General features: G+C 38.6%; 2 protein-coding genes and 1 long non-coding RNA gene across 3 annotated transcripts; 2 read left to right on the top strand and 1 right to left on the bottom strand.

Annotated features, from left to right (window-relative positions):
• Positions 1-2858: 2858 nt before the first annotated feature.
• LOC140231190 (dual oxidase maturation factor 1-like) lies at positions 2859-7733 on the top strand (the record flags this gene model as incomplete). Its single annotated transcript, XM_072311338.1, has 7 exons — positions 2859-3017; positions 3564-3621; positions 4743-4880; positions 5465-5575; positions 6097-6250; positions 7226-7443; positions 7618-7733. Coding segments are annotated over exons 1-7 (954 nt in total), but the record flags the coding sequence as incomplete, so codon positions are not given.
• An 18-nt stretch (positions 7734-7751) lies between these two features.
• Positions 7752-9366, top strand: LOC140230477 (uncharacterized). The gene is made up of 3 exons (XR_011901397.1): positions 7752-7892; positions 8193-8282; positions 9244-9366. It is a non-coding gene; the product is annotated as an uncharacterized lncRNA (long non-coding RNA).
• A 1998-nt stretch (positions 9367-11364) lies between these two features.
• LOC140230702 (mediator of RNA polymerase II transcription subunit 30-like) lies at positions 11365-19417 on the bottom strand. Its single transcript, XM_072310842.1, has 5 exons — positions 19290-19417; positions 17251-17410; positions 16158-16331; positions 15609-15713; positions 11365-14084 (listed from the first exon to the last, which is right to left on the bottom strand). The coding sequence occupies exons 2-5, from the start codon at positions 17389-17391 to the stop codon at positions 13971-13973; spliced, it is 534 nt and encodes a 177-aa protein (XP_072166943.1). The 5' UTR covers positions 17392-17410; positions 19290-19417; the 3' UTR covers positions 11365-13970.
• Positions 19418-19526: the final 109 nt, after the last annotated feature.

Raw genomic sequence — 19526 nt, 5'->3', positions numbered from 1 at the left:
CAACCACGGGGTTAAAAGCCCTCGATCAGCCAAGAGGCTGTTTTTCAGAGAGGCCGTGAACAAAACAGTTGACATAAACAGAACAAATCAAAGACACAGAACAGAACAAAATCAATTCAAACATTATAGAGGTGATACAAATATCGACAAAGAACAAAGCACAAATGGGGTTGCAAAAAAAAAGTGTACAAGTTCTGGTTTGCTCGTCAATTCCGGGTTTTCACAAAATTAAAGGTGGACGCCAAGTGCCCGCCCTTTATTTTTTGTTTTCATTTTTTCTTTTAATTAAAAGAATAACAAAATAAAGGGTGCATGCCCCTGTGCGTCCCCTCCCCCTCCCTCTCCCGATCGCCACTGAGTTCGGTCTCTTCCCGAAACGAGATCCATCGCTTTCTTCCTCTTAACCAAGTCTACAGAACAATCCTCTCCGAGGCTTTATCATTATAGCTGCTTAGGACTGCAGCCAGACTAGTTGCAGTCCCAAAGCAGTGACAGATCGTTTCATAATTCTGACAGCCTCAGCCGAAAATGTACGCTCAATGTGGTCATCGATAAAGCCCAGTCCACACAGTTCGACGAATTGCACACGAAGCTTAGTCAGTCGAGGGTACATTCTATAGACAAAAAAAAAAAAACACAACAAACTGAAAAACGTTTGTGTGCTCTGAATGCCGATTGGTACAGAAAAGCCCTATAATAGATAGCGCTATAAGCACTGTTCAAAGTCCCTCACACAGAGGGGGTTAAAGGTCGTGAGAGACGGCGCCTTGCCACAAGAACCGCACACACAGTGTCACATTCATCCTGCTATTGATTCTCTGTAGTCATTTTTTTTGTTTCGTTTTGTTTTGTTTTGTTTTGTTTTTGTCTTTTGTTTTTAGGTAGCGAGATAATATGACATGGGGATTAGTTTTGTCTCAATAGGTGCATGCGTATGATCACTGAAAGCAGGAATATTATCAAGCCACAGTGCCTTTGTTCTCTCGTCTTCCGCCAATATACGGATACATCGACTGTGTAATGGCTGCATCACTTTCTAACAACTCCTCAAAATAAGTTCTGCAATTAAAGTTTGATATATCATATTTCTCTTATACCAGCATTATCTTCATTAAATACGACATCATAAGAAGGCCTGATTAGTTATCTTTAAAATGACACCTCACTTGCTATGATTGGCTGTTCTTGGAATGTGCAAAACAGCTGAGTATGGGGACAGATCAAAAGTGAAAAGTCGCAACATCAATTCTGCTATTGATAATGTACACTGTTTTGATGAAAAATGCCTCTGGAATAAGCAATGCTGAAATGACAGCACTTTCAAAAACTCCCATTTCCTAGACATTAAATGACTGTTTGGTAAACCTTTATGTTTAATTTTAATCTGCAGATACTACAACAGTTTTTAATTCATAGATGAAGCCTGGAATCTAATGATAATCTCACAATGCATTCTTTTCAAGCACATTCCTTCCCCGAAACGACAAAGCAAATGGGAATTATACTGTTTGACATAACACGTTTGCTTTATTTTGCAATATTTCACATTTGACCTTCCCTCATACTCAGTCATACTGTGCACTCCGGGAATACCCAAATCATAGCAAGTGAGGTGTCATCTTAAAGATGATTAATCAGGCTTTCTTATGATGTTGTATTTGAAGAGAAATATGATATATCAAACTTTAATTGCAGAACTGATTTTGAGGAGTTTAGCTTACAAGAGGAGGCTTTGTACTATACCCATTACGACCAGTCGGTTTCAAAGGTTTAAGATACCAGGGCCCCGTTGCTAGAAACTTTGCGTTTAAACGCAACTTGCAACTGATTGTCACTGGCCAGTCAAAATCATTGTTGCATGCATGTCTTCTTAATAGGGCAGACCCTGAGCCAATCAGAATGGTTGTTTCAAAATTAGCAATTATTTGCAATTGATTGCAACTTTCTTGCAACGGGGCCCAGTTGTTGTTTACTCGTGAAATCTACAAACACATCACTGTAAATTGCGCCGCTCAGTGTTTCGTGCCCCACTGACTCGAGATTGCTCTCAAACATTTTTGGAAAGCTTAATTTATCGTGGATAAGCTAATGGATACTTTTGAATGCACTTGTTTACCAAGATGGCCATGTCGCCCTGCAATGGGGATAGCGTTGTGAAGACAATCGAGTTTACTTCGCTCTGCTTGCTGAGAGGGATGGGTTGGGTGGGGGATTGAAATAAGGTGCCGTTTTTACTTGTCGTACGGTTTCAAATCTTTATAATTATTGACACAAAGTACCTAAAATTGGTGCGACGAGAATCAGTTATCTCATTTCTTTATTAATCATGGCAGTTTTAATGTTGTATAGGAAAAATAACATCCATGCTAGTTTATATACAAATTGATTCCCTGTCAATCAGATATACATACATTTATTACACACACACACACACACACACACATATATATATATATATAATATATATATGAATATATATATATATATATATATATATATATATATACATCTATATACATATATATATACATACATTATTTCTCATGTGAATCTTAATGACTATGATTATAATCCTATGTCGGAAGGGGATTTAAAGTGTGTGGTAAATTCCTAAACCTATATTACACGATTTTACGGAGGAGGGATGGTGATAATTGAAGAAGGAGGAAAACGTAAAGGAGTGGATGGGAGGGGAGTGCCCCATAGCTGCATTACAATGATGTTATTTCCTCACAAAATGTTTCCCGGTAAATGCGATTAGAACAGCGAGCCGTAGCGCCAGCTTCGAGTGACGTTAAGATCGAGGGAGGCTCGCCATCGCTCTTGTAACACATCGAGGGGCTAGTTTACAGCATACGATGGCGTATGGAGCCTTTCGAGACGGCGGGTTTCCAACCTATTACCCGCCAAATCAGACGGCAGTAACAGCTGACGTGCTCGTCGTCGGATTCATCTTCGCTTTCCTTATCAGCAGCTTTTCTGTCTTCATCATCCTACCGGGAATTAGGGGATGGAAGGTATGATCATCTTTTTTTTTCAGCTGGTATTATGCATTTGGGGGGAAAAACAAATAAAATGACTGAGATTCAATATATTTAGTTCAAACAATCTGGACCCTGCCAGGCCTATGTATGCAATGCATGCAGGATTGCCTATCAATATAATCTTATGGCCAGAATTTACGAAAAGATATTTTAAATCAAATTGATGGGGATTATGGCACATTGAATAATGCATTTAACTTTTGTTTTATATGTAGCGTGAGTCGCAAATAATGTTATTCTTCTGCCATCTCCTGCTACCAAAGGCATTCCTTTAATTACCAAGGATCAAATCATATTCCATTTTGTCCACTGTTGTTACATACAGATTTGGAATGGATAAGTATCACTCTCTGTCTCGAAGAATATACTGAATATTAATTTTCATTCTTTACTTCTACGTGTTTTTCGTGTTTCCTGTTTCTCCTGATTCTCATCGAACCAATTTTCGACAATGCAATATCTTTTAATACATCCAGCAATTCTTGACAATCAGAAAGATTCATTTCTCTCTAATTCCAGCGTGTATTTGCTGCTCTTCGGATCATCATCAGCTTTTTGGTGGGAGCTTCGATCATCAGTAAGTACATTCATTAAACACTGTGTGGTTGTCGTCCTAGGAGATTCATTTGGAGGTAAAATGGCTACCAATGTAATGCCGAAGGGCTCTTTGACTACTTAGTATTGCCACATCACATCCCAACCATAGCCATCAGGTATAGTACCAATTTTGACACCGGTATGGGTCAAGGGGGTACTGTGGAGAATACATAGTCCGAATTTACTAGGTTAATAAGTGTCGTTATAATAATGATGATAATGATAATAATAATAATAATAATAATAATAATAATAATAATAATTTTGATAATGATTATAATACTAATAACAGTTACTGGAGAATAGTAATAAAAATAATCATAATAATCATAACCATAATATGGCCATGTATATGTAATGCATTGTTATATGGCTCAAAACAGCAGGGATATATCATTTCTTAACACACAACTCGTCAATGCCGATTGAGTGATCACACTTCCCCCACCTTTAGGGCCTTGCATGATACCCGATATTAAGGAGAGACTTGCGTGAATCAGACGAGGTTCGAATGGTGTTTATGTGTGTAGAATTCGATCTACTACTGATGTGAAATTATGTCAAACATGCATTAAACAATAACACACAGAGGTAGTAGCATTATATCTTCTTAAGACGGAACCACTTCATCCTGAGATGCAGAAATTCAATCAGTCACCCACCCAACGCCGTTCAAAGAGTGATGCACACAAAATTAATAACACACTTACAGAAATCATTATCCCACCTTCAATATTATTTTGTTGTAGTGCCTATATAATGTGCAAATTGATGTACAACTGCCAGTATAAAATTTAGTGTACATGTACTTCATTATTGACCGTGCAATATTGATGTTCGATTCATATTTTCGTACTCATGATCATGTGGCATTTCTCGTAGATGATCGCTTGATAGTAATTGCTGGTAATATCATGCGGTGGCCACGCACACACGAACCGGCTGATATTAGGCCAGAGGACTATTCAGTGGTTAGACGGGTCGCAGCGTCATTGAGTTGACTTTTCGTTGCCACACGGGGCGGCCAACCAAGAGATTACCAAAGTATTAGTAATAACGATGAATATAACACTGACACTGTATCTATCATTCATTTTGTAGTCTCTAATTACGGTCAGGACTGGGAGGTGTCAGCCATCCACAACGCAACAACAGCCTACAGAGCCTTGAAAGCAGGCGAGATACACGCAGACATCGGGGTGAAAATCGGCTTGAGATCAGTCAACATTACCCTGAAAGGTAAAGTGATATACAGCCTATACTGTTCGGTGTAGGCCTATGCAGGCCTAAGCTTGATGACGTCCAGCTACAAAATGAGAGTGGTCACTATGAATGTCAAGAAGGCGGATACCAGATGACAAGTTTCTATATTATTTCATATGGAAACAATGAGGGAGGAAGAGTAATCAGTAGCTTCGTCACTGAGCAAAGTGACTGTGATACCGTCATTTTCTGGCCACAAAAACATACATACATGTACAAACAAACAAACAAACAAACAAACAAACGAAGATTTGTATTCTTTTTTTTTAAGATGAATAAAGAAAGATACAAAAATGAGGATTACTTGTTCCATCACGCATTACAGATTTTCATGTCAAATGCATTCATTATGAGTGAAGATAATGTATTTTCTAAAGATAATTGATTTGAAAGGAAACGCAATTCTGGAAGTTTTTAGACAAGAAGAACAAGTAGGAACTACATTCCTAAAGTCGATACGCAGATAAACACTTTGCATGAAACCGATATTGATACTGGTTGAATGTGAGAGCACAAGTAGGCCCTACCATGATGTTTGGAGCATCCAATTTCACTCGCAGGTGTGCCCGAATACCAAGATGGCGACTCACCGGCGGCAGGCGAGCGAGTTAACTACAACGAGCGATTTGACTTCAACGGACCGCAGGGCAGAAACGGCTTTGGACGCTACGGTATATAATTTCTTTTCCGATTCTGGAATCAGACTTCAGCAGCAATACAAGAAGTAGTAGCTCCCCTAATACGTGCAATAACTCCAGTGACTGCAATGCAGATGTCTGATTCAGGTGCTTGTCCGCCCGATGAGAAAAAAAAATAATAGAAAGCAAAAAAAAAAAAATTGTAAGAAAATGTTTATTTATATGAGAATGCATTAACAACATACTTTATGTTCATGAGATTGCAGCTACGTTATTATAAGGCAATGTGCCAAGGATTCTATATACGAATGCTGTAATATTTTCTTTTTTTCGACTAAATGTGATAGCAAGGTACAAAATTACGGTTAAGGAGTTAATAACAGTAATCAAGTACTTTGGAAAAAGCGTCCATGATTTTCAAGAATCTACTTGTTTTCCTCCTCCTTCTCTCCCAAAGGTTAGCCTACATTCAAGGACATTAAGTTGCATTGTTTTTGAATTGAAAATAACACCCACTTCTAAGTTGTTTCCTATCACTGTTTATCTTTTGCCAGCTGGAAGAGTTAATCAGGAATTTCGTGACGCCCAGTTCCGCGGAGTGCCATACCCAATACTGTGGATCGCCGAGTATTTCACTCTGGACGGCGAGCTGATTCGATGGGGGCGCTCTTACCGTCTGGCTGGATACTACACATCGATAATTGTTTGGTATGAAGCACGTTCTAGTTTGTTCATTTGTTTTTGAAGTTAATACAAGTTTGATTTATTCATCCGAGCAAGCAGAGCTATGAAGAGATTATAGTTCATGCTTCTCACACAATATTAATTGGCATTATTTCATTTTAAGATTATAGTTCACTTTGTTTTTGTCTCTGTACTGTCTCTGTAACTTTAACGCAGTGTTCGTGTATCATTGCTATGTACAATGTTCTTTTTGGCTCTGCTCTTTCTTATGTATGTCTTTAAACTATAATAAATACCTTCAAATACTTGGGTCAGCCTGATCTGAAGGAAATTTTAGTTCCTGGTTGACTGCTCTCCCTTCAGCTTAACATATATCATAAATTAGTATTTCTGTATTTCGTCGTAATTGTTTATCATTGTCATTGTTTAATGTTCTATATATGCTGAGCAAACAAATTCAATTTAATTTAAATCAGTTTAATTGAATTTAATTTAATTCAGTTCAATAGAATACAAGCAAATGCAAACACGATTACAATGACAAATGAAATTTGATCTAGTAGGTCTATCAAGAAAATTTGTCTTTGCTGCGTTCGACGTCCTTGAATAAAAAAGGTCTGCCGAAGAAACAGTTTCATACTCTTCAAGTATAAAGAGAGTGCGCAGATTTAAATGATAATTCCAATTAAAAATAAAAAAAAATAAAGAAGGCTGGGGTTAACATGTCAAGCACGCCTGTAGTGCCTGCATTGCTTTCAATCCCTGTAATGGATAATCGCTACACACGATCACCGTAATCAAGTCCCCGTTAAACCTGATATTGAAAGTGCTATAACCTAAAATGTAAGACAGAAGTGAATACTAGTAATACCGTAACGACTAAAGCTGTGTTAAAAACAACAGCAACAACAATTTTGAAAGCAAACTTTTATTTCGCTTCAAATTCACGACATCATCAAATGCATCACTTCTGGAGTATGTCATGTTTATTGCGCACAGGTTGTCCTTCCCGCTGTGGCTGATGGCGAACATTGTTCTGATGTGTGGCGTGATATCGACGGGTCTCTGGCTCCTCCTTCTAACCGGGTCCTGCTTGTTGGGTGGAAACGTCTTGTACGCCACCATCAGATACGGTTCGACACTCTCCATCCCCTTCTCGTCCGATCACATCCTCACTTTCTCCTTCGGCTGGTCCTTCTACCTGTGTCTAGTCGGAGGTTCGTTTTCATTGGTCGTCTCTTTGAAGATAGTTGTGGTGCAAACGATGTATTGATTAATGATAAAGAGCATGATTACTTCAAGCACTGAAAATTAGACCAAGAGAGACTTTTAGACCTTTCGAAGGTTGTTTGTTTGTTTATTTTTATTCGAATTTTCAATGTTATTTTTAGGTCTCTTGGCCGGAATTACTTCGAGCCTTGGTCTTCTCTTTGACTGCCTGTATCCAGCCGAAACGAGTATTTTCTTCGGGAACGATGAGGACTTTGAGGCCGAAGCCGAGTACTACCATGCAGAGTCAAAACGGACACGCGTGTCGTTATCACAACAGCGATGGCTTTCATCCTTACAAAGGGTCTTACGTCGACGTTCAAGGGAGGTGACCCCGGTGAGGTTGGCCAGGAAACGACGCTTTACCATACAGAAAATAGAACTGGACAACTCGGAGGTAATGATATACCTGACATATACTGTATATACCTATTCAAACAGATCTCATGGTTATATTTTACTATTAATAATCCCGACAAAGGCCTATGTATTAAACACTCCCATACATTGACATTATTGTATGCGTGTATGTGTCTGTACATTTAGACAATTGATTATGACTTCTTCTTCTTTTTTTTCATTCTAGACTTTCAGCCATGAATAATACATGTATTAAATGAGCGTTGTCTTTTGTTTCGTTCAGTTTTTGCATCATGTGGTTCAGTTATTCTTGGCTCTTAACTTTCTTCAAATGCAGAAATTGTTTACCAAGGACATAAAGGCCAGCAAGATGAGTTTTGGAGAAGCTGTGATGATATCAACAAAGACTATGAAACGACGTGAAACGGTAAGTATACACATAGGCCTACACGTACAACCAAACTTCATTTGTAAAGAGTGTCAGAGACAATATATTCCCCCGAGTCATAAAAGAAGCTATGGCCACTCTACCGAAATTTCCCGCCTTCATCTAATAACACTCTTCATTCTGTTCCCAAAGCATCTTCACTAATCTAATTGACATGTGTAGAAATCCCCGGTACAAGAAATGTGTAAGGTTTTACAGAAGGGTAAATGCACTGTATTGCCGATTCGGTGGTACAAACATACGGGATTATAGCATTAGATAACGCTCCACCCGGGCGCTCCATTCGTCTTCAGAACAGACTTCCTTAAAACGGTTACAGTTCGTTATTCCGAAGGTTCGTTATTCCGAAGGTTCGTTAATCCGATTATAAAATAAGGTTCGTTATTCCGAAGATTCGTTAATCCGAAAATGAAATAAGGCTCATTATTCCGAAGGTTCGTCACGGACCCTATTTCATTTCCGGATCAACAAACCTTCGGAACGAACCCTATTTCATTTTCGGATTAACGAACCTTCGGAATAACGAACCCTATTTCATTTACGGACAAATGAGCCTTCGGAATAGCGAACCCTACTTCATTTTGGGATTAACGAATCTTCGGAATAGCGAACCTTCGGAATAACGAACAGCACCCCTTAAAAACAAGATGTAAACGGCAGTAAGCTCTCCAAGTTGGTCCACCAAGAAAACATTTCTCGCAACACTAATGTAAAGTTGTACATTATTAACTACAAAATGAAGAAGCAGATTCAATATCTTTTCGCCGCAAGATCATGTTAGTCATAAAATAACTGCCGTCTTCAAAGAGAAGAGAAACGAAGAAGATCTGATGAATATAGCGAGGGTTTGCATGAGGCTGACAAGGACCACTTTAACACGCATACCTTTATTCATTTGTCATAAATGGCGTCTCCTGAGTCTCCCGATTTTTTTTTTCAGCTGCTGGAGGATCTTGAGCCCACTGCGATGCATATCTGAGAGAGCTTACAGCAAGATCTGTAGCAGTGTTTGTTTCGAGTCCTACACATTGGAGGATGTTAGAAATGGACCTGTCTCAAACCGAGCAGAGGTTCGGAGCAGTCAAACAAAGTAGCAGATCCTGTAATAGGCGTGTGCAATGGGCAGAGGATCTACATCAAGTTCTGTTCTCGTGTCGTGTGCAACACAGCAGAAAATCCAGCGCTAGGCTCGAGTCATGTCCAGTGGAGCAGAGATCTAGGACTGAGTGTGTGTGGCGTCAATCAGAGGAGAGAATCTGAAACTGTTTGGCGTCTCCTAATGCAAAAATCACGTGATCTCCGTCCATGCCTGCATATACAATGTATCTTCTTCTTTCTTTCTTTTTTTTTTTCTGTGAGTGCCGGCCGATTTCGTCCCAGACAACTGAGTATTTAAGTTGTGAGATGTACAATGATATACAATGAACATGTATCTCGTTGCGGATGGCAGAGAATACTTGTACTTTTCCTGTCCCACGGAGTACGGGATCCCCTCAGAGCAAAAGCGCTTGCTTTGCACATATCTTTTATTCACTGGGAGATAAAATAGCGACTTTAGTGCATCTCTAGTCCAATGCATAGGTGGCCTATAAGAGGATTGAGTTTAGCATATCCCCAGTTCCAGAGAACAAAGAATGATAACATTTGCTCTTCTCCAATACTAGGTGGCATGTATAGCCATGCTCTTTAATGTTCCAAGCAGCCGAGAATGTTGGGTCACAGTTGCTACGGCAATTTTCAGCAAGCATATCCCTTAAATCAAGATCTGTAGTCTTGCGTCGTCCATGTATATTAGAAGAGAAAACAATATATACATTTTCCCACACCCAAGAGCAAAATTCTTGAGCCTATGCCAGTCTCCTGATGAGCGTATCTTCAGCAGAAGAGTTGATCCATCAGTCAACTGTCCAAAGGGGGGTCATTCAATTAAATTAAATTAAATTGATTTGAATTGAATTGAATTGAATTGAATTGAATTGAATTGAATTGAATTGAATTGAATTGAATTGAATTGAATTAAATTAAATTAAACTTAATTCAATTCAATTCAATGATCTCGAATCTAGCAAGTCTCCTACTCTGGGAGTGAAAGGGTACTATACTAGTAATTTTTGTGAGACCGTATTGTTGGCGTATGTACTGTACCTCTGAAACGAGAGAGCTACATGTGCGAACAGTTTGGTGCTCACTATCTATCTCCCATGATCAACAATGAATTAACGCTGAAGGTGTCTACAATACAATTACCCAGTATACGAACACTCACTCACACACACACACACACACACACATGTCGGTGAGACTCATGACTTGGTATCATAGTACCATCTGGCATATAATAATCAACAATGAATTTAAAGCTGAAGGTGTCTTCAATACCAATTACCCAGTATACGAAAACACACACACACACACACACACACACACGTGATAGTGAGATTCATGACTTGGTAGTACAGTACCATCTGGCATATGAAGTTGGGCATGACATATAAATGCCTTTAAATAACATTAACAATACACACGCCAGTACACCTGCAATTTCTCTATATTATGTACCATGTACAAGGCTGAATCCTTTGTCATAGAACCCAACGGGAAAGGTCAACTACATAGAGGACGATCACATCCATTCGATTGAAACTTGTACATTCCTTGGTCAGTTTGCCTTTTCAAGTCTATGGGATGTGTAATGTGATGTTGACAGATTCGCTACATGTATCCATGAAAATTTGCCAGAATTTTGTAATTAGTGTAAAAATTCTTTTTTACGATTTCGTTTCGAAGTTTTAGTCGTGGTATTTGAAGTGCAATACTGATGTCACCTTGACGGATAGGTGTGAAACATTTTATGAGCGTGTGTCCTGCAGTTTGTGGGACGTTTAGGACATTTAATTGGTGTTCTATTCTCCATATTTAGCGGAAATGCCTCAACTAGTTTATGTCTATTGTTGTCAATACAATGTATGATTCATTGTGTGAATGAAATGTGATAAAATTGTAAATTGCATTTATAAGCACAAGGCAAACATCACTAAGTTCACATTATCACACTAACACATTCGTATCCATATCAACTTTATTGTGAGAACAGAAAAAAAATGTTCCTGCTGTTGGCAAAATAAAAATTTAAACTCTTCTGGAACATATTTGTATACTGTACTGTATACAGCTAGCAGTGCAAAGGTGCAATAAGCCAGTTCGGGGTTCCACTTTGAGCATGAGCAGAAAAAGGTCATCAGTACCGGCAGAGCATGTTGGTTTTTTATTCACTGAGATAAGCATCTGTGATGTAATGATTATTCAAGTGATCATTATGAGTGGTGCTTGCTAGCACATCCACCTGACAGCAAATGCGGTATTTGACAATTGTATCAATAGAAAAAGATTGTTAATACATTCAATGCGAAATAATGAAATGGATGCTTTCCAAAGTGCTAATTGATGGATCATTCTGGTCACCTGGTCTACGCAAGTTCATTCTTTCTTTGAACATGACTGATGAATTCCATAAATTGTTACGTCGGGTAAGCTGAAATACCTTCTCTCGCTTGAAAACTCGTGGAGTGCCTAATCAACTGAGAAAGAAGAAAGGTCATTTGTACCGATGTGCCCATGAGCTAACCCCGAACTGGCTTATTTTCATGTACTGTTTAGTGTATCTGGACTTGTGATGCCATTTATGTGAGTCATATTTCTTTCCTCTCTTCAATGAAAAGATAATGTGGACAGTCCAATGATCACTTGAAAAAGGAAGATGATTAATTAGTTCTGATGCATAGCATCTGGAAACTTCATAACTCGGTTTGCCTACAATTTTGCATTCGTGAATAAAACACAGCCCCAAAATACAATACATTGTAATGCTACTGTCTCCTTCTTTGCTTCATTTCTACATAGAGTACATGTACTGTAAAACCAGAAATTTTTGTGTGCATTTTAATTTTTGCAAAATTAAAATGCATGCCAAGGTTCTTGTCTACACTACATTTTGTATATGCATTGAATGCCAGTGGCAATTTGCAAAAGTTTAATGCTGAAAAAAATGGCCGTTGGCTTCAATTCTAAAAAAAAAAAATTACAAGCACAAATGTTTCTAGTTTTACAGTATACTGTACTGCATTCCTTGGAAAAATTGCATACAAGCTTGATCTCCTCAAGCATAATCTGACATGTCCTAGATTTCACAGTAAGTAAATTGTTACCTGATCAGTTGACCTGTTCCTTCCAACAATTTACAATTCTCTGAGAACCTTCAACGCCCCTAAACGAGACTATTTTTGCCCATCGACAAATAGAACGGACAGGTTGGTAGTCTGTCTGTGCAAAAGCAGTCAAGCAGTACATGTACAGTAAGTGTATGCCTTTTCCACGGTAAACTGCATGTGCCATCAAACAACCGATCAGACAATAGATATGAATACAGCGTGCGCTGTGCTTTTCTAATACACTATCAGGGCACCTGAATGGGAGATCAGTGAGCTCAGCCTTGATTGCTACATATGTCTTCATACAACTTTTGCAACAAAACAAGAACAGTACTTTGTTGGAAAATGTAAATTACAAAAAAAATAAAAAATACATGCATGTATGAGACAGGAAAAAAATATCAAGCAGAAACTCTAATCTTTTGCTAAAATCCTTTTCCTGCTTGGTATAATACAAATAAAAATGATTTTAGGCCAGGAATGCAGATACATTGTATTTGGTTCAAGGAACAGGTTCAAACAAAGTTGTTGTCATCTCGGATTATTTATGTAGCTTATCTATCCACATTCAGTTTCTAGTTCTCCACCAGCACAACAAGCATTCTGAATTTTACAGGTTGTGTATTCCTGTCTGTCTTCAATATTTATACTGGTCAAAGATGCAAGGATATGTCATTTTCATCCTTGAGCATAAAATTATCAACAAATTCAGGACACTTTGGACAGTAACCCTACAGTACAATGTCTGTAGAATAGTGATGGAACACATAACACTCTCCACATGCTGCTTGGTGACAGAGTGTAGCATCAGAGTATCATCGACAGCACCTACACAAGTGACATTGTATAACCACAGATATGACATTGTCATTATGCAGTGGTATCATACAGTTACAGGCCAATGTACACCCAAAGATCAAGAGGAAAATCACCAACACATAAGTGCACGCTGTGGGGAACTTTCCCTCACGCAAACTCATACGTGGGAGCTGGTGGTTTTTCGCCAGTGGTCAATGATCCTGATTGAGTCTTGCATGGTCCTAATTCATCAGACGGAAACTCTGCAGGAAACTCTACTGGTGAAAGCACACAACATATCACTATCTTTCATCCTACATGTATGTGTTGTTCAGCAGGTTACATGAGCTTTCCTTCGAGGCCTGTCTTGTCTAATATTCTGACACTTCCCTTTAATCACTTGGTGAGAATGGCAAAGTTGTCCCAATGCCCAAGGATAACATCACGGGACAAAAACCATACAGAGGTACCGGGACACTGCAGTTCTTCCCATAGTGGTAATACCTGTCACACTGGGTACATCTTTCTTTTCAACACAGTTCATCCTTCTTGCAACATCACAGAAGGCAAGTTCCACATGGCATGACATGTTGATGCACATCTCAGTCCCTTTCAGCACTATGATACAAGTGCTGTACCGTCAAGTTGGTCTGTACATGTATTACTTCCAGTCGGATGTTGAATGTCTCATGGCAAGCATTGTGTTGATGTCCCACATCAATGATCGCATCTGGTCCATGACTTGCCTGAGCTGGCGATTCTTTGCTTGCACTTGCTGGAAACAGGAGAAGGCATAAAAATCATTCAGTGTCAATGTTGTGTTCGTAGATAATTCCACTTGTACAGACAATAACACTAGAAACACTACCGATGAAAGATATTGTGTTAATGTATTAAATTTACAATGCCATCTATACAGACTTCACAAAACAAAACAGAAGAAGAAAGGACTAGTTAAAGCACAAAACTTATTTTTTACCTGAGAGAGTGGTGGCTGAAGCATAAAATTGTTTAAGGATTCTCACATTACAGTGTATAAACAACACAAAACTAACAGACATGGTTTGAGAAACAACTAAATTTATGAACAACACTTCATCGTGCACATGGCAGAATGTTGTTAACTCTTTATTTGCCATGGTGGAAACCCCCTGTGTGCCACGTTATTCTGGGACACGAAGGTGGTCATGCTTTGAAAAAGAATTCTGTTTTTCCAATCTATATAACTTCTACAAATTTCTGTTAAGCTGGACATAATAGTGAGCAAAGTTGAAGAGGAATGCCAAGCTTTGCCTTTATATAAAGTGTATGACAAATCTATTTCTATTCATTCTTTTAATGACCAGTTGCTACATTACTGTAAAGGCATGACTTTTGTACATGATACCGTGTGAGAAACTTAGAATATACATGCAAATTTAGGAGGGAACACCGTTTGATAATCAATCACCACATAGAATGCAAGTTGTATGTAAAAGGAACAAAAGCGCGAGAAAAGCTTTCATCGTACCGCGGGATTAGGCGATTTATCGATCGGCTTAAGCGGATTAGTGGGTTTGAGCAGAATATGCGAAGTTGGCACGCCGTCGACTGAGTAGGACGTGCGAACATGGCACATAAAGAGTTAACGCACATGGCAGAATGTTGTTAACGCACTTCTCTGCGCATGGCAGAATGTTGTTAATCCTATGCGAACTCCCACAGCCTAGCAACAATCTGCCATGCACATGATGATTTTTCTTAATCATTAACAAGCATTTTTTAAATACTACAGAACAGACAACAAATACTACAGATCTCTGAACAAGCCAATTGTCACTATCAATTGTAGCCAAAACTTTTGGAATAAGGCCCGTGTACCAAAACATGAAGTACAAATGTACTACATGTATAGATGAACATGCTAATGATAATCTGCAGTGGACTGGGCCAGAAAAGCAGGATTATGTGCAACATATATCATGGACTCTCCATTATAACTAGTGAAAACACTTTGTCTTGTCAGGGTTCGACAACAATATATTGTACTATACAAGGTACTTTAAATCTAGAGCAAGATAGATAACTTTGTTGTGAGGATTCTTTGTAAATATTATTGCATTTTTTGTAACTCCATCCCACTGTACCTGCATTATTATCAGTAGTCACATGCAATGAAAATGGCATTTGGTAGAATACCGGTATCAATATGCCCACTGCGCCTGCATTGTTACCGATAGTCAAATGCAATGAATTAAAGATAAAAAAAATTAAGTAGAGTATCAATATGGGGCAGCAAAAAAATAATTCACAGACTCACCTGAATCAATTCAATCTTTTCTTCATTCATGTACTGCACCCTTTCACGAGAACCAAGGGCTGTCAGGTCCTTGCTGTTTGGAGTGTCTTTCCACGTTATCAGATCCTGTGAGAGCACAGCATGGCTTATGAACATCATTGGACTTCTCTGGTGTCCTTACCAAGTAACAGGACTTGCAAAATACAGTACACTCCCATTATAACAAGCACAGTTATAACAAAATTCTTGTTACAATGAAATTAAAATTCAGGTCCAAAAATTATTATCTATATAATATCTTATGTACTTTACTGTTCACCTGCAATAAAATTTTGATATAATGACAGAAAACTGCCAGTCCTGAGAACTTTGTTATAATGGAAGTGCACTGTAAACTGAAAATTGCTTCCATTTGCAGTGACCTAAATAATATGAGGATAACTGGCATACAAAAAAAAAAAATAAATAAATAAGCTGCCATGTGAAACCACTGCCCACTCTAATTCACATTGACACAAATATATTTCATGGATATATAGATGTGTATGTACCAAGGGAATCATTACTCACTTCACTGGGAGTGTGTGTTCCACTGGCAGTGTGTATGCCGCTAGAAATCTGAATGCACTTGTCGTAGAGAAGACGCAGTTTCTTGAAGTGAACCTCAATGTGTTTGGTGATATCTTGCAGTTTGGACACCTTTTCTTGGTGGCTCTGCTGGGTGTTGCTCCGGCCATTGGGCAGCTGGAAGAAATGAGAGAAATCAAAATCTCTCAGCAAATTTTAATTTTTCCTCTGGAATACCTACTGGAATCTGCTGAAAGGATTACATAATTCATTCTGATTGGTTAGTTTAAAATAGACAGAAGGAAATGATTTTTACACATAAAACTGATAATAGATCATCAAAAGTAGGTACTCTGTATTCTAGGAATATTGAGTCTTAGAGTGATGACATTATAAATTATGCTAAATCTTCTCATTGGAAGAACAATTGTACGTGTATGTCTGGGTGGCAAAAACTACTTTGTGGGGGGGGGGGGAACAAAGTGGAATGAATGTACATTGGAATATAATCCTTACGGTACCATCCTCTTTATTGTGATATTCAGTAACATCTATTTTTTAACTTTTTCATTTCAAATGTTTTGCACAATTGAAAATAACACATAATCAGAAAGTAGTCCCTATTTCTCATGGCGCATTAAGGTTTGAACAGAAACTCCCCTTCAAATTCAATCCCACCTACATATTTTAACATGAAGTCATTTCAGTCACTCACAGTAGTTCACTATACATGAAATACATGTCGTGTGAAGAATAAACATACAAACACTTATTTTACTTCTGAATTAACTGATCTGTGAGAATGACCAAAAACTGTCTCTTTCCACATTATTCCATCAGTATCTATGTACCATATGTGCATATTATTACAGCCCATTGTACCATAATTTTCATACTGCAGCTTCTGAATGTAAATGTAGGAGAGGGAAAAATCTACTTATGAATACCACATGAACTTAAAATGATATGACTTTCAACGGGGAAAGAAATTGTGAAGCATACTGAGCATGCATTTTTATCATTACATTGCATTTCCACAACAATCATAATGATATGAATTTGCCGAATCTACATCATAATCTACATACTCTTATACCTGAACACCCTTGAGATTGCTGAACATGTCCTGCATTTCGGCCACTAGATCCTGGACAGTTTCCTGTCCCATGCGACAGAGGGTGGCTGCATTGACCTCCTTGGTTGAGGATCCTCCTAATGACTGTCCCACTCCAGACATGATTTCAGGCAGATGAAATCTGAAATTGCCCACAAAGGAAGGGAAAAGATTCATGATTCAAATTATTGGTAATTGATTGATTGTATCAAGCTGAAGAAATTCAGTACTGTCTACATGTATACCTCTTTGTTAATATGCCTAGTGACCTGGAGGATAAATTTGCTTTCTGGTTGTGAAAAAACACACAAAACACCAAAATAAAAGAATACATGAAAAGTCGTGCATTGTACCAGCTGTCTGCCCCCTAAAAATGTTTCACCTTCCAACTTCATCTTATTGGCCCTCTGCTCTCACTTTCTACTTCTGACTTCATTCTTTTTCCCAGAAAAGGCAGTACTTTCTTTGTGCACCTTTATGTTGTTATAAAATTCTTCTTTTTCCTAGAACTTCTTCTTCTTCTTCTTTGTAGTTTGCTTCTTTCAACTTTGTTGACGATTCTTGAGCCTTGAGCATCCTCTCATGAATGTGTACACTGTATATAGTGCCATGGTCATGGATACATGTACATGTATCACTTACAAATACATTGTAATGTCTTTTCTTTTTTTCTTTTTTTTTGGAAATAACAAAACAAGGAGAGCACATCCGAGAAACAGAGTGACAGCAGAAATAGCTCTGTTCTTCCGCAACGCAATCAGAGGACTATCCTCTAAGACGTTGCATCAACTTTATCCTCTTGGTCTGCTGCTTCATTACTGGCAACTGCATCTCCTTGTCAAAAAGGTTTTTTTTTTTTTATTTTTTTTATTTTTTTTTTTTTTTTTATTAGAGGGGGTCTGCAACTAAATTTACAACTTTTACAAGCACTCATGGTTGCAATTACTTTGTGCAAAACAAAAACAATTCATCTTAGTTGCCCACACCCAAAATGTTAATTGAATGAGAAGTTCAAATGTTAGTACAGTAGGACAGCAGGAGACATTAACTCATAATTACTGTCATTTTATCTCTTGATCTAGACCACTTCAGAGCAATCGCCACGAACAAAAACTGTTATAAATACTCGTTCATTCCAAGAACAATCATAGACTGGAACTCACTCCCATCAACAGTTTCCAACATCGCAAGCAAGGACTCTTTTAAAGCAGCAACCCTACAATACATCCAGGAGCAAAGCAACTAAACCCCACACTTCTCTCTCCGCGCAATTTTAACACCAGCGCACCCCCTGTCCGGTTGGCCCCTACTAAGGGGTGTTGGACAGTACACACGAAGAAGAAAAGAAGAAAAAATTAAGATTAACATCCATGGTGGAATGTTTACACCACTACTACTATTAGCACAGCATCATTGACCTTGCATTGTACCATGATCAATTATTCACAATGATGATCTACTGTAGGCTTTAGTTTACTCATCATGTCATGATGTCATGAACTGAAGAAATGAAAAAGACACACATGCACAATCTGCAATATGAACAAAATCTTCATCATGCGCATGTCGTACTCAGTTAAGTACAGACCAAACAAGAAGCAGTGATCGGGAATTACAGGCCAACGCCTTCTTCCTGTACCAGATGATGATGATGATGATGATGATGATCATATGGTGGTGATACTTCCCGTTCTAAATAGACCCTGATTGTGATTCATATGATTGTGACAGCTAGTGCAGCGGCACACAAACAAGAACACGGCACACTTATACACACCACCATAGTTTTTTTACACTCAATACTAAATAAACCTCACTCTCAGACTTAACCCCCGGCGCGGGGCGCTGCGCTGAGTAGTACCCTCGTACGGGTGGGAGTCGCTGGTGCGGTTATCTCAGACTCAGCTGCGATGTTCACACAGCAAATTAAATAGGTGGGACAGTACAGATTCTGTGCCCTGGGGCCTGGGTCTAACGTCTGGCCTTAACTATGTAAAAGCAAGCTGCACTTTTCGACTTACAAATGTCCGCAAGTAGAGAAGAAAGCCAAACAGAGATGTTGATTCTTCCAGAGCGAAGAAGCTATTTCTAGCTCAAGTACTCAGCTGGTTTAGGCAGCCAGTAATATCGCGCCGCGAATTAGAAGTCCTACAAAGCAGGAGCAACCAAAGAGATTTTTCCTCACTGGGGAAAATCTCTTTGGGAGCAACCCATGCGAATAAAGATTGTGCGCATACCCCGCGCAGCTACGTAGTTTT

The sequence above is a fragment of the Diadema setosum genome, chromosome 7 (assembly GCF_964275005.1).
Source record: "Diadema setosum chromosome 7, eeDiaSeto1, whole genome shotgun sequence".
Taxonomy (NCBI): Eukaryota; Metazoa; Echinodermata; class Echinoidea; order Diadematoida; family Diadematidae; genus Diadema; species Diadema setosum.
The sequence above is the reverse complement of the archived record's forward strand: the minus strand, read 5'-3'. Positions and strand labels throughout refer to the sequence as shown.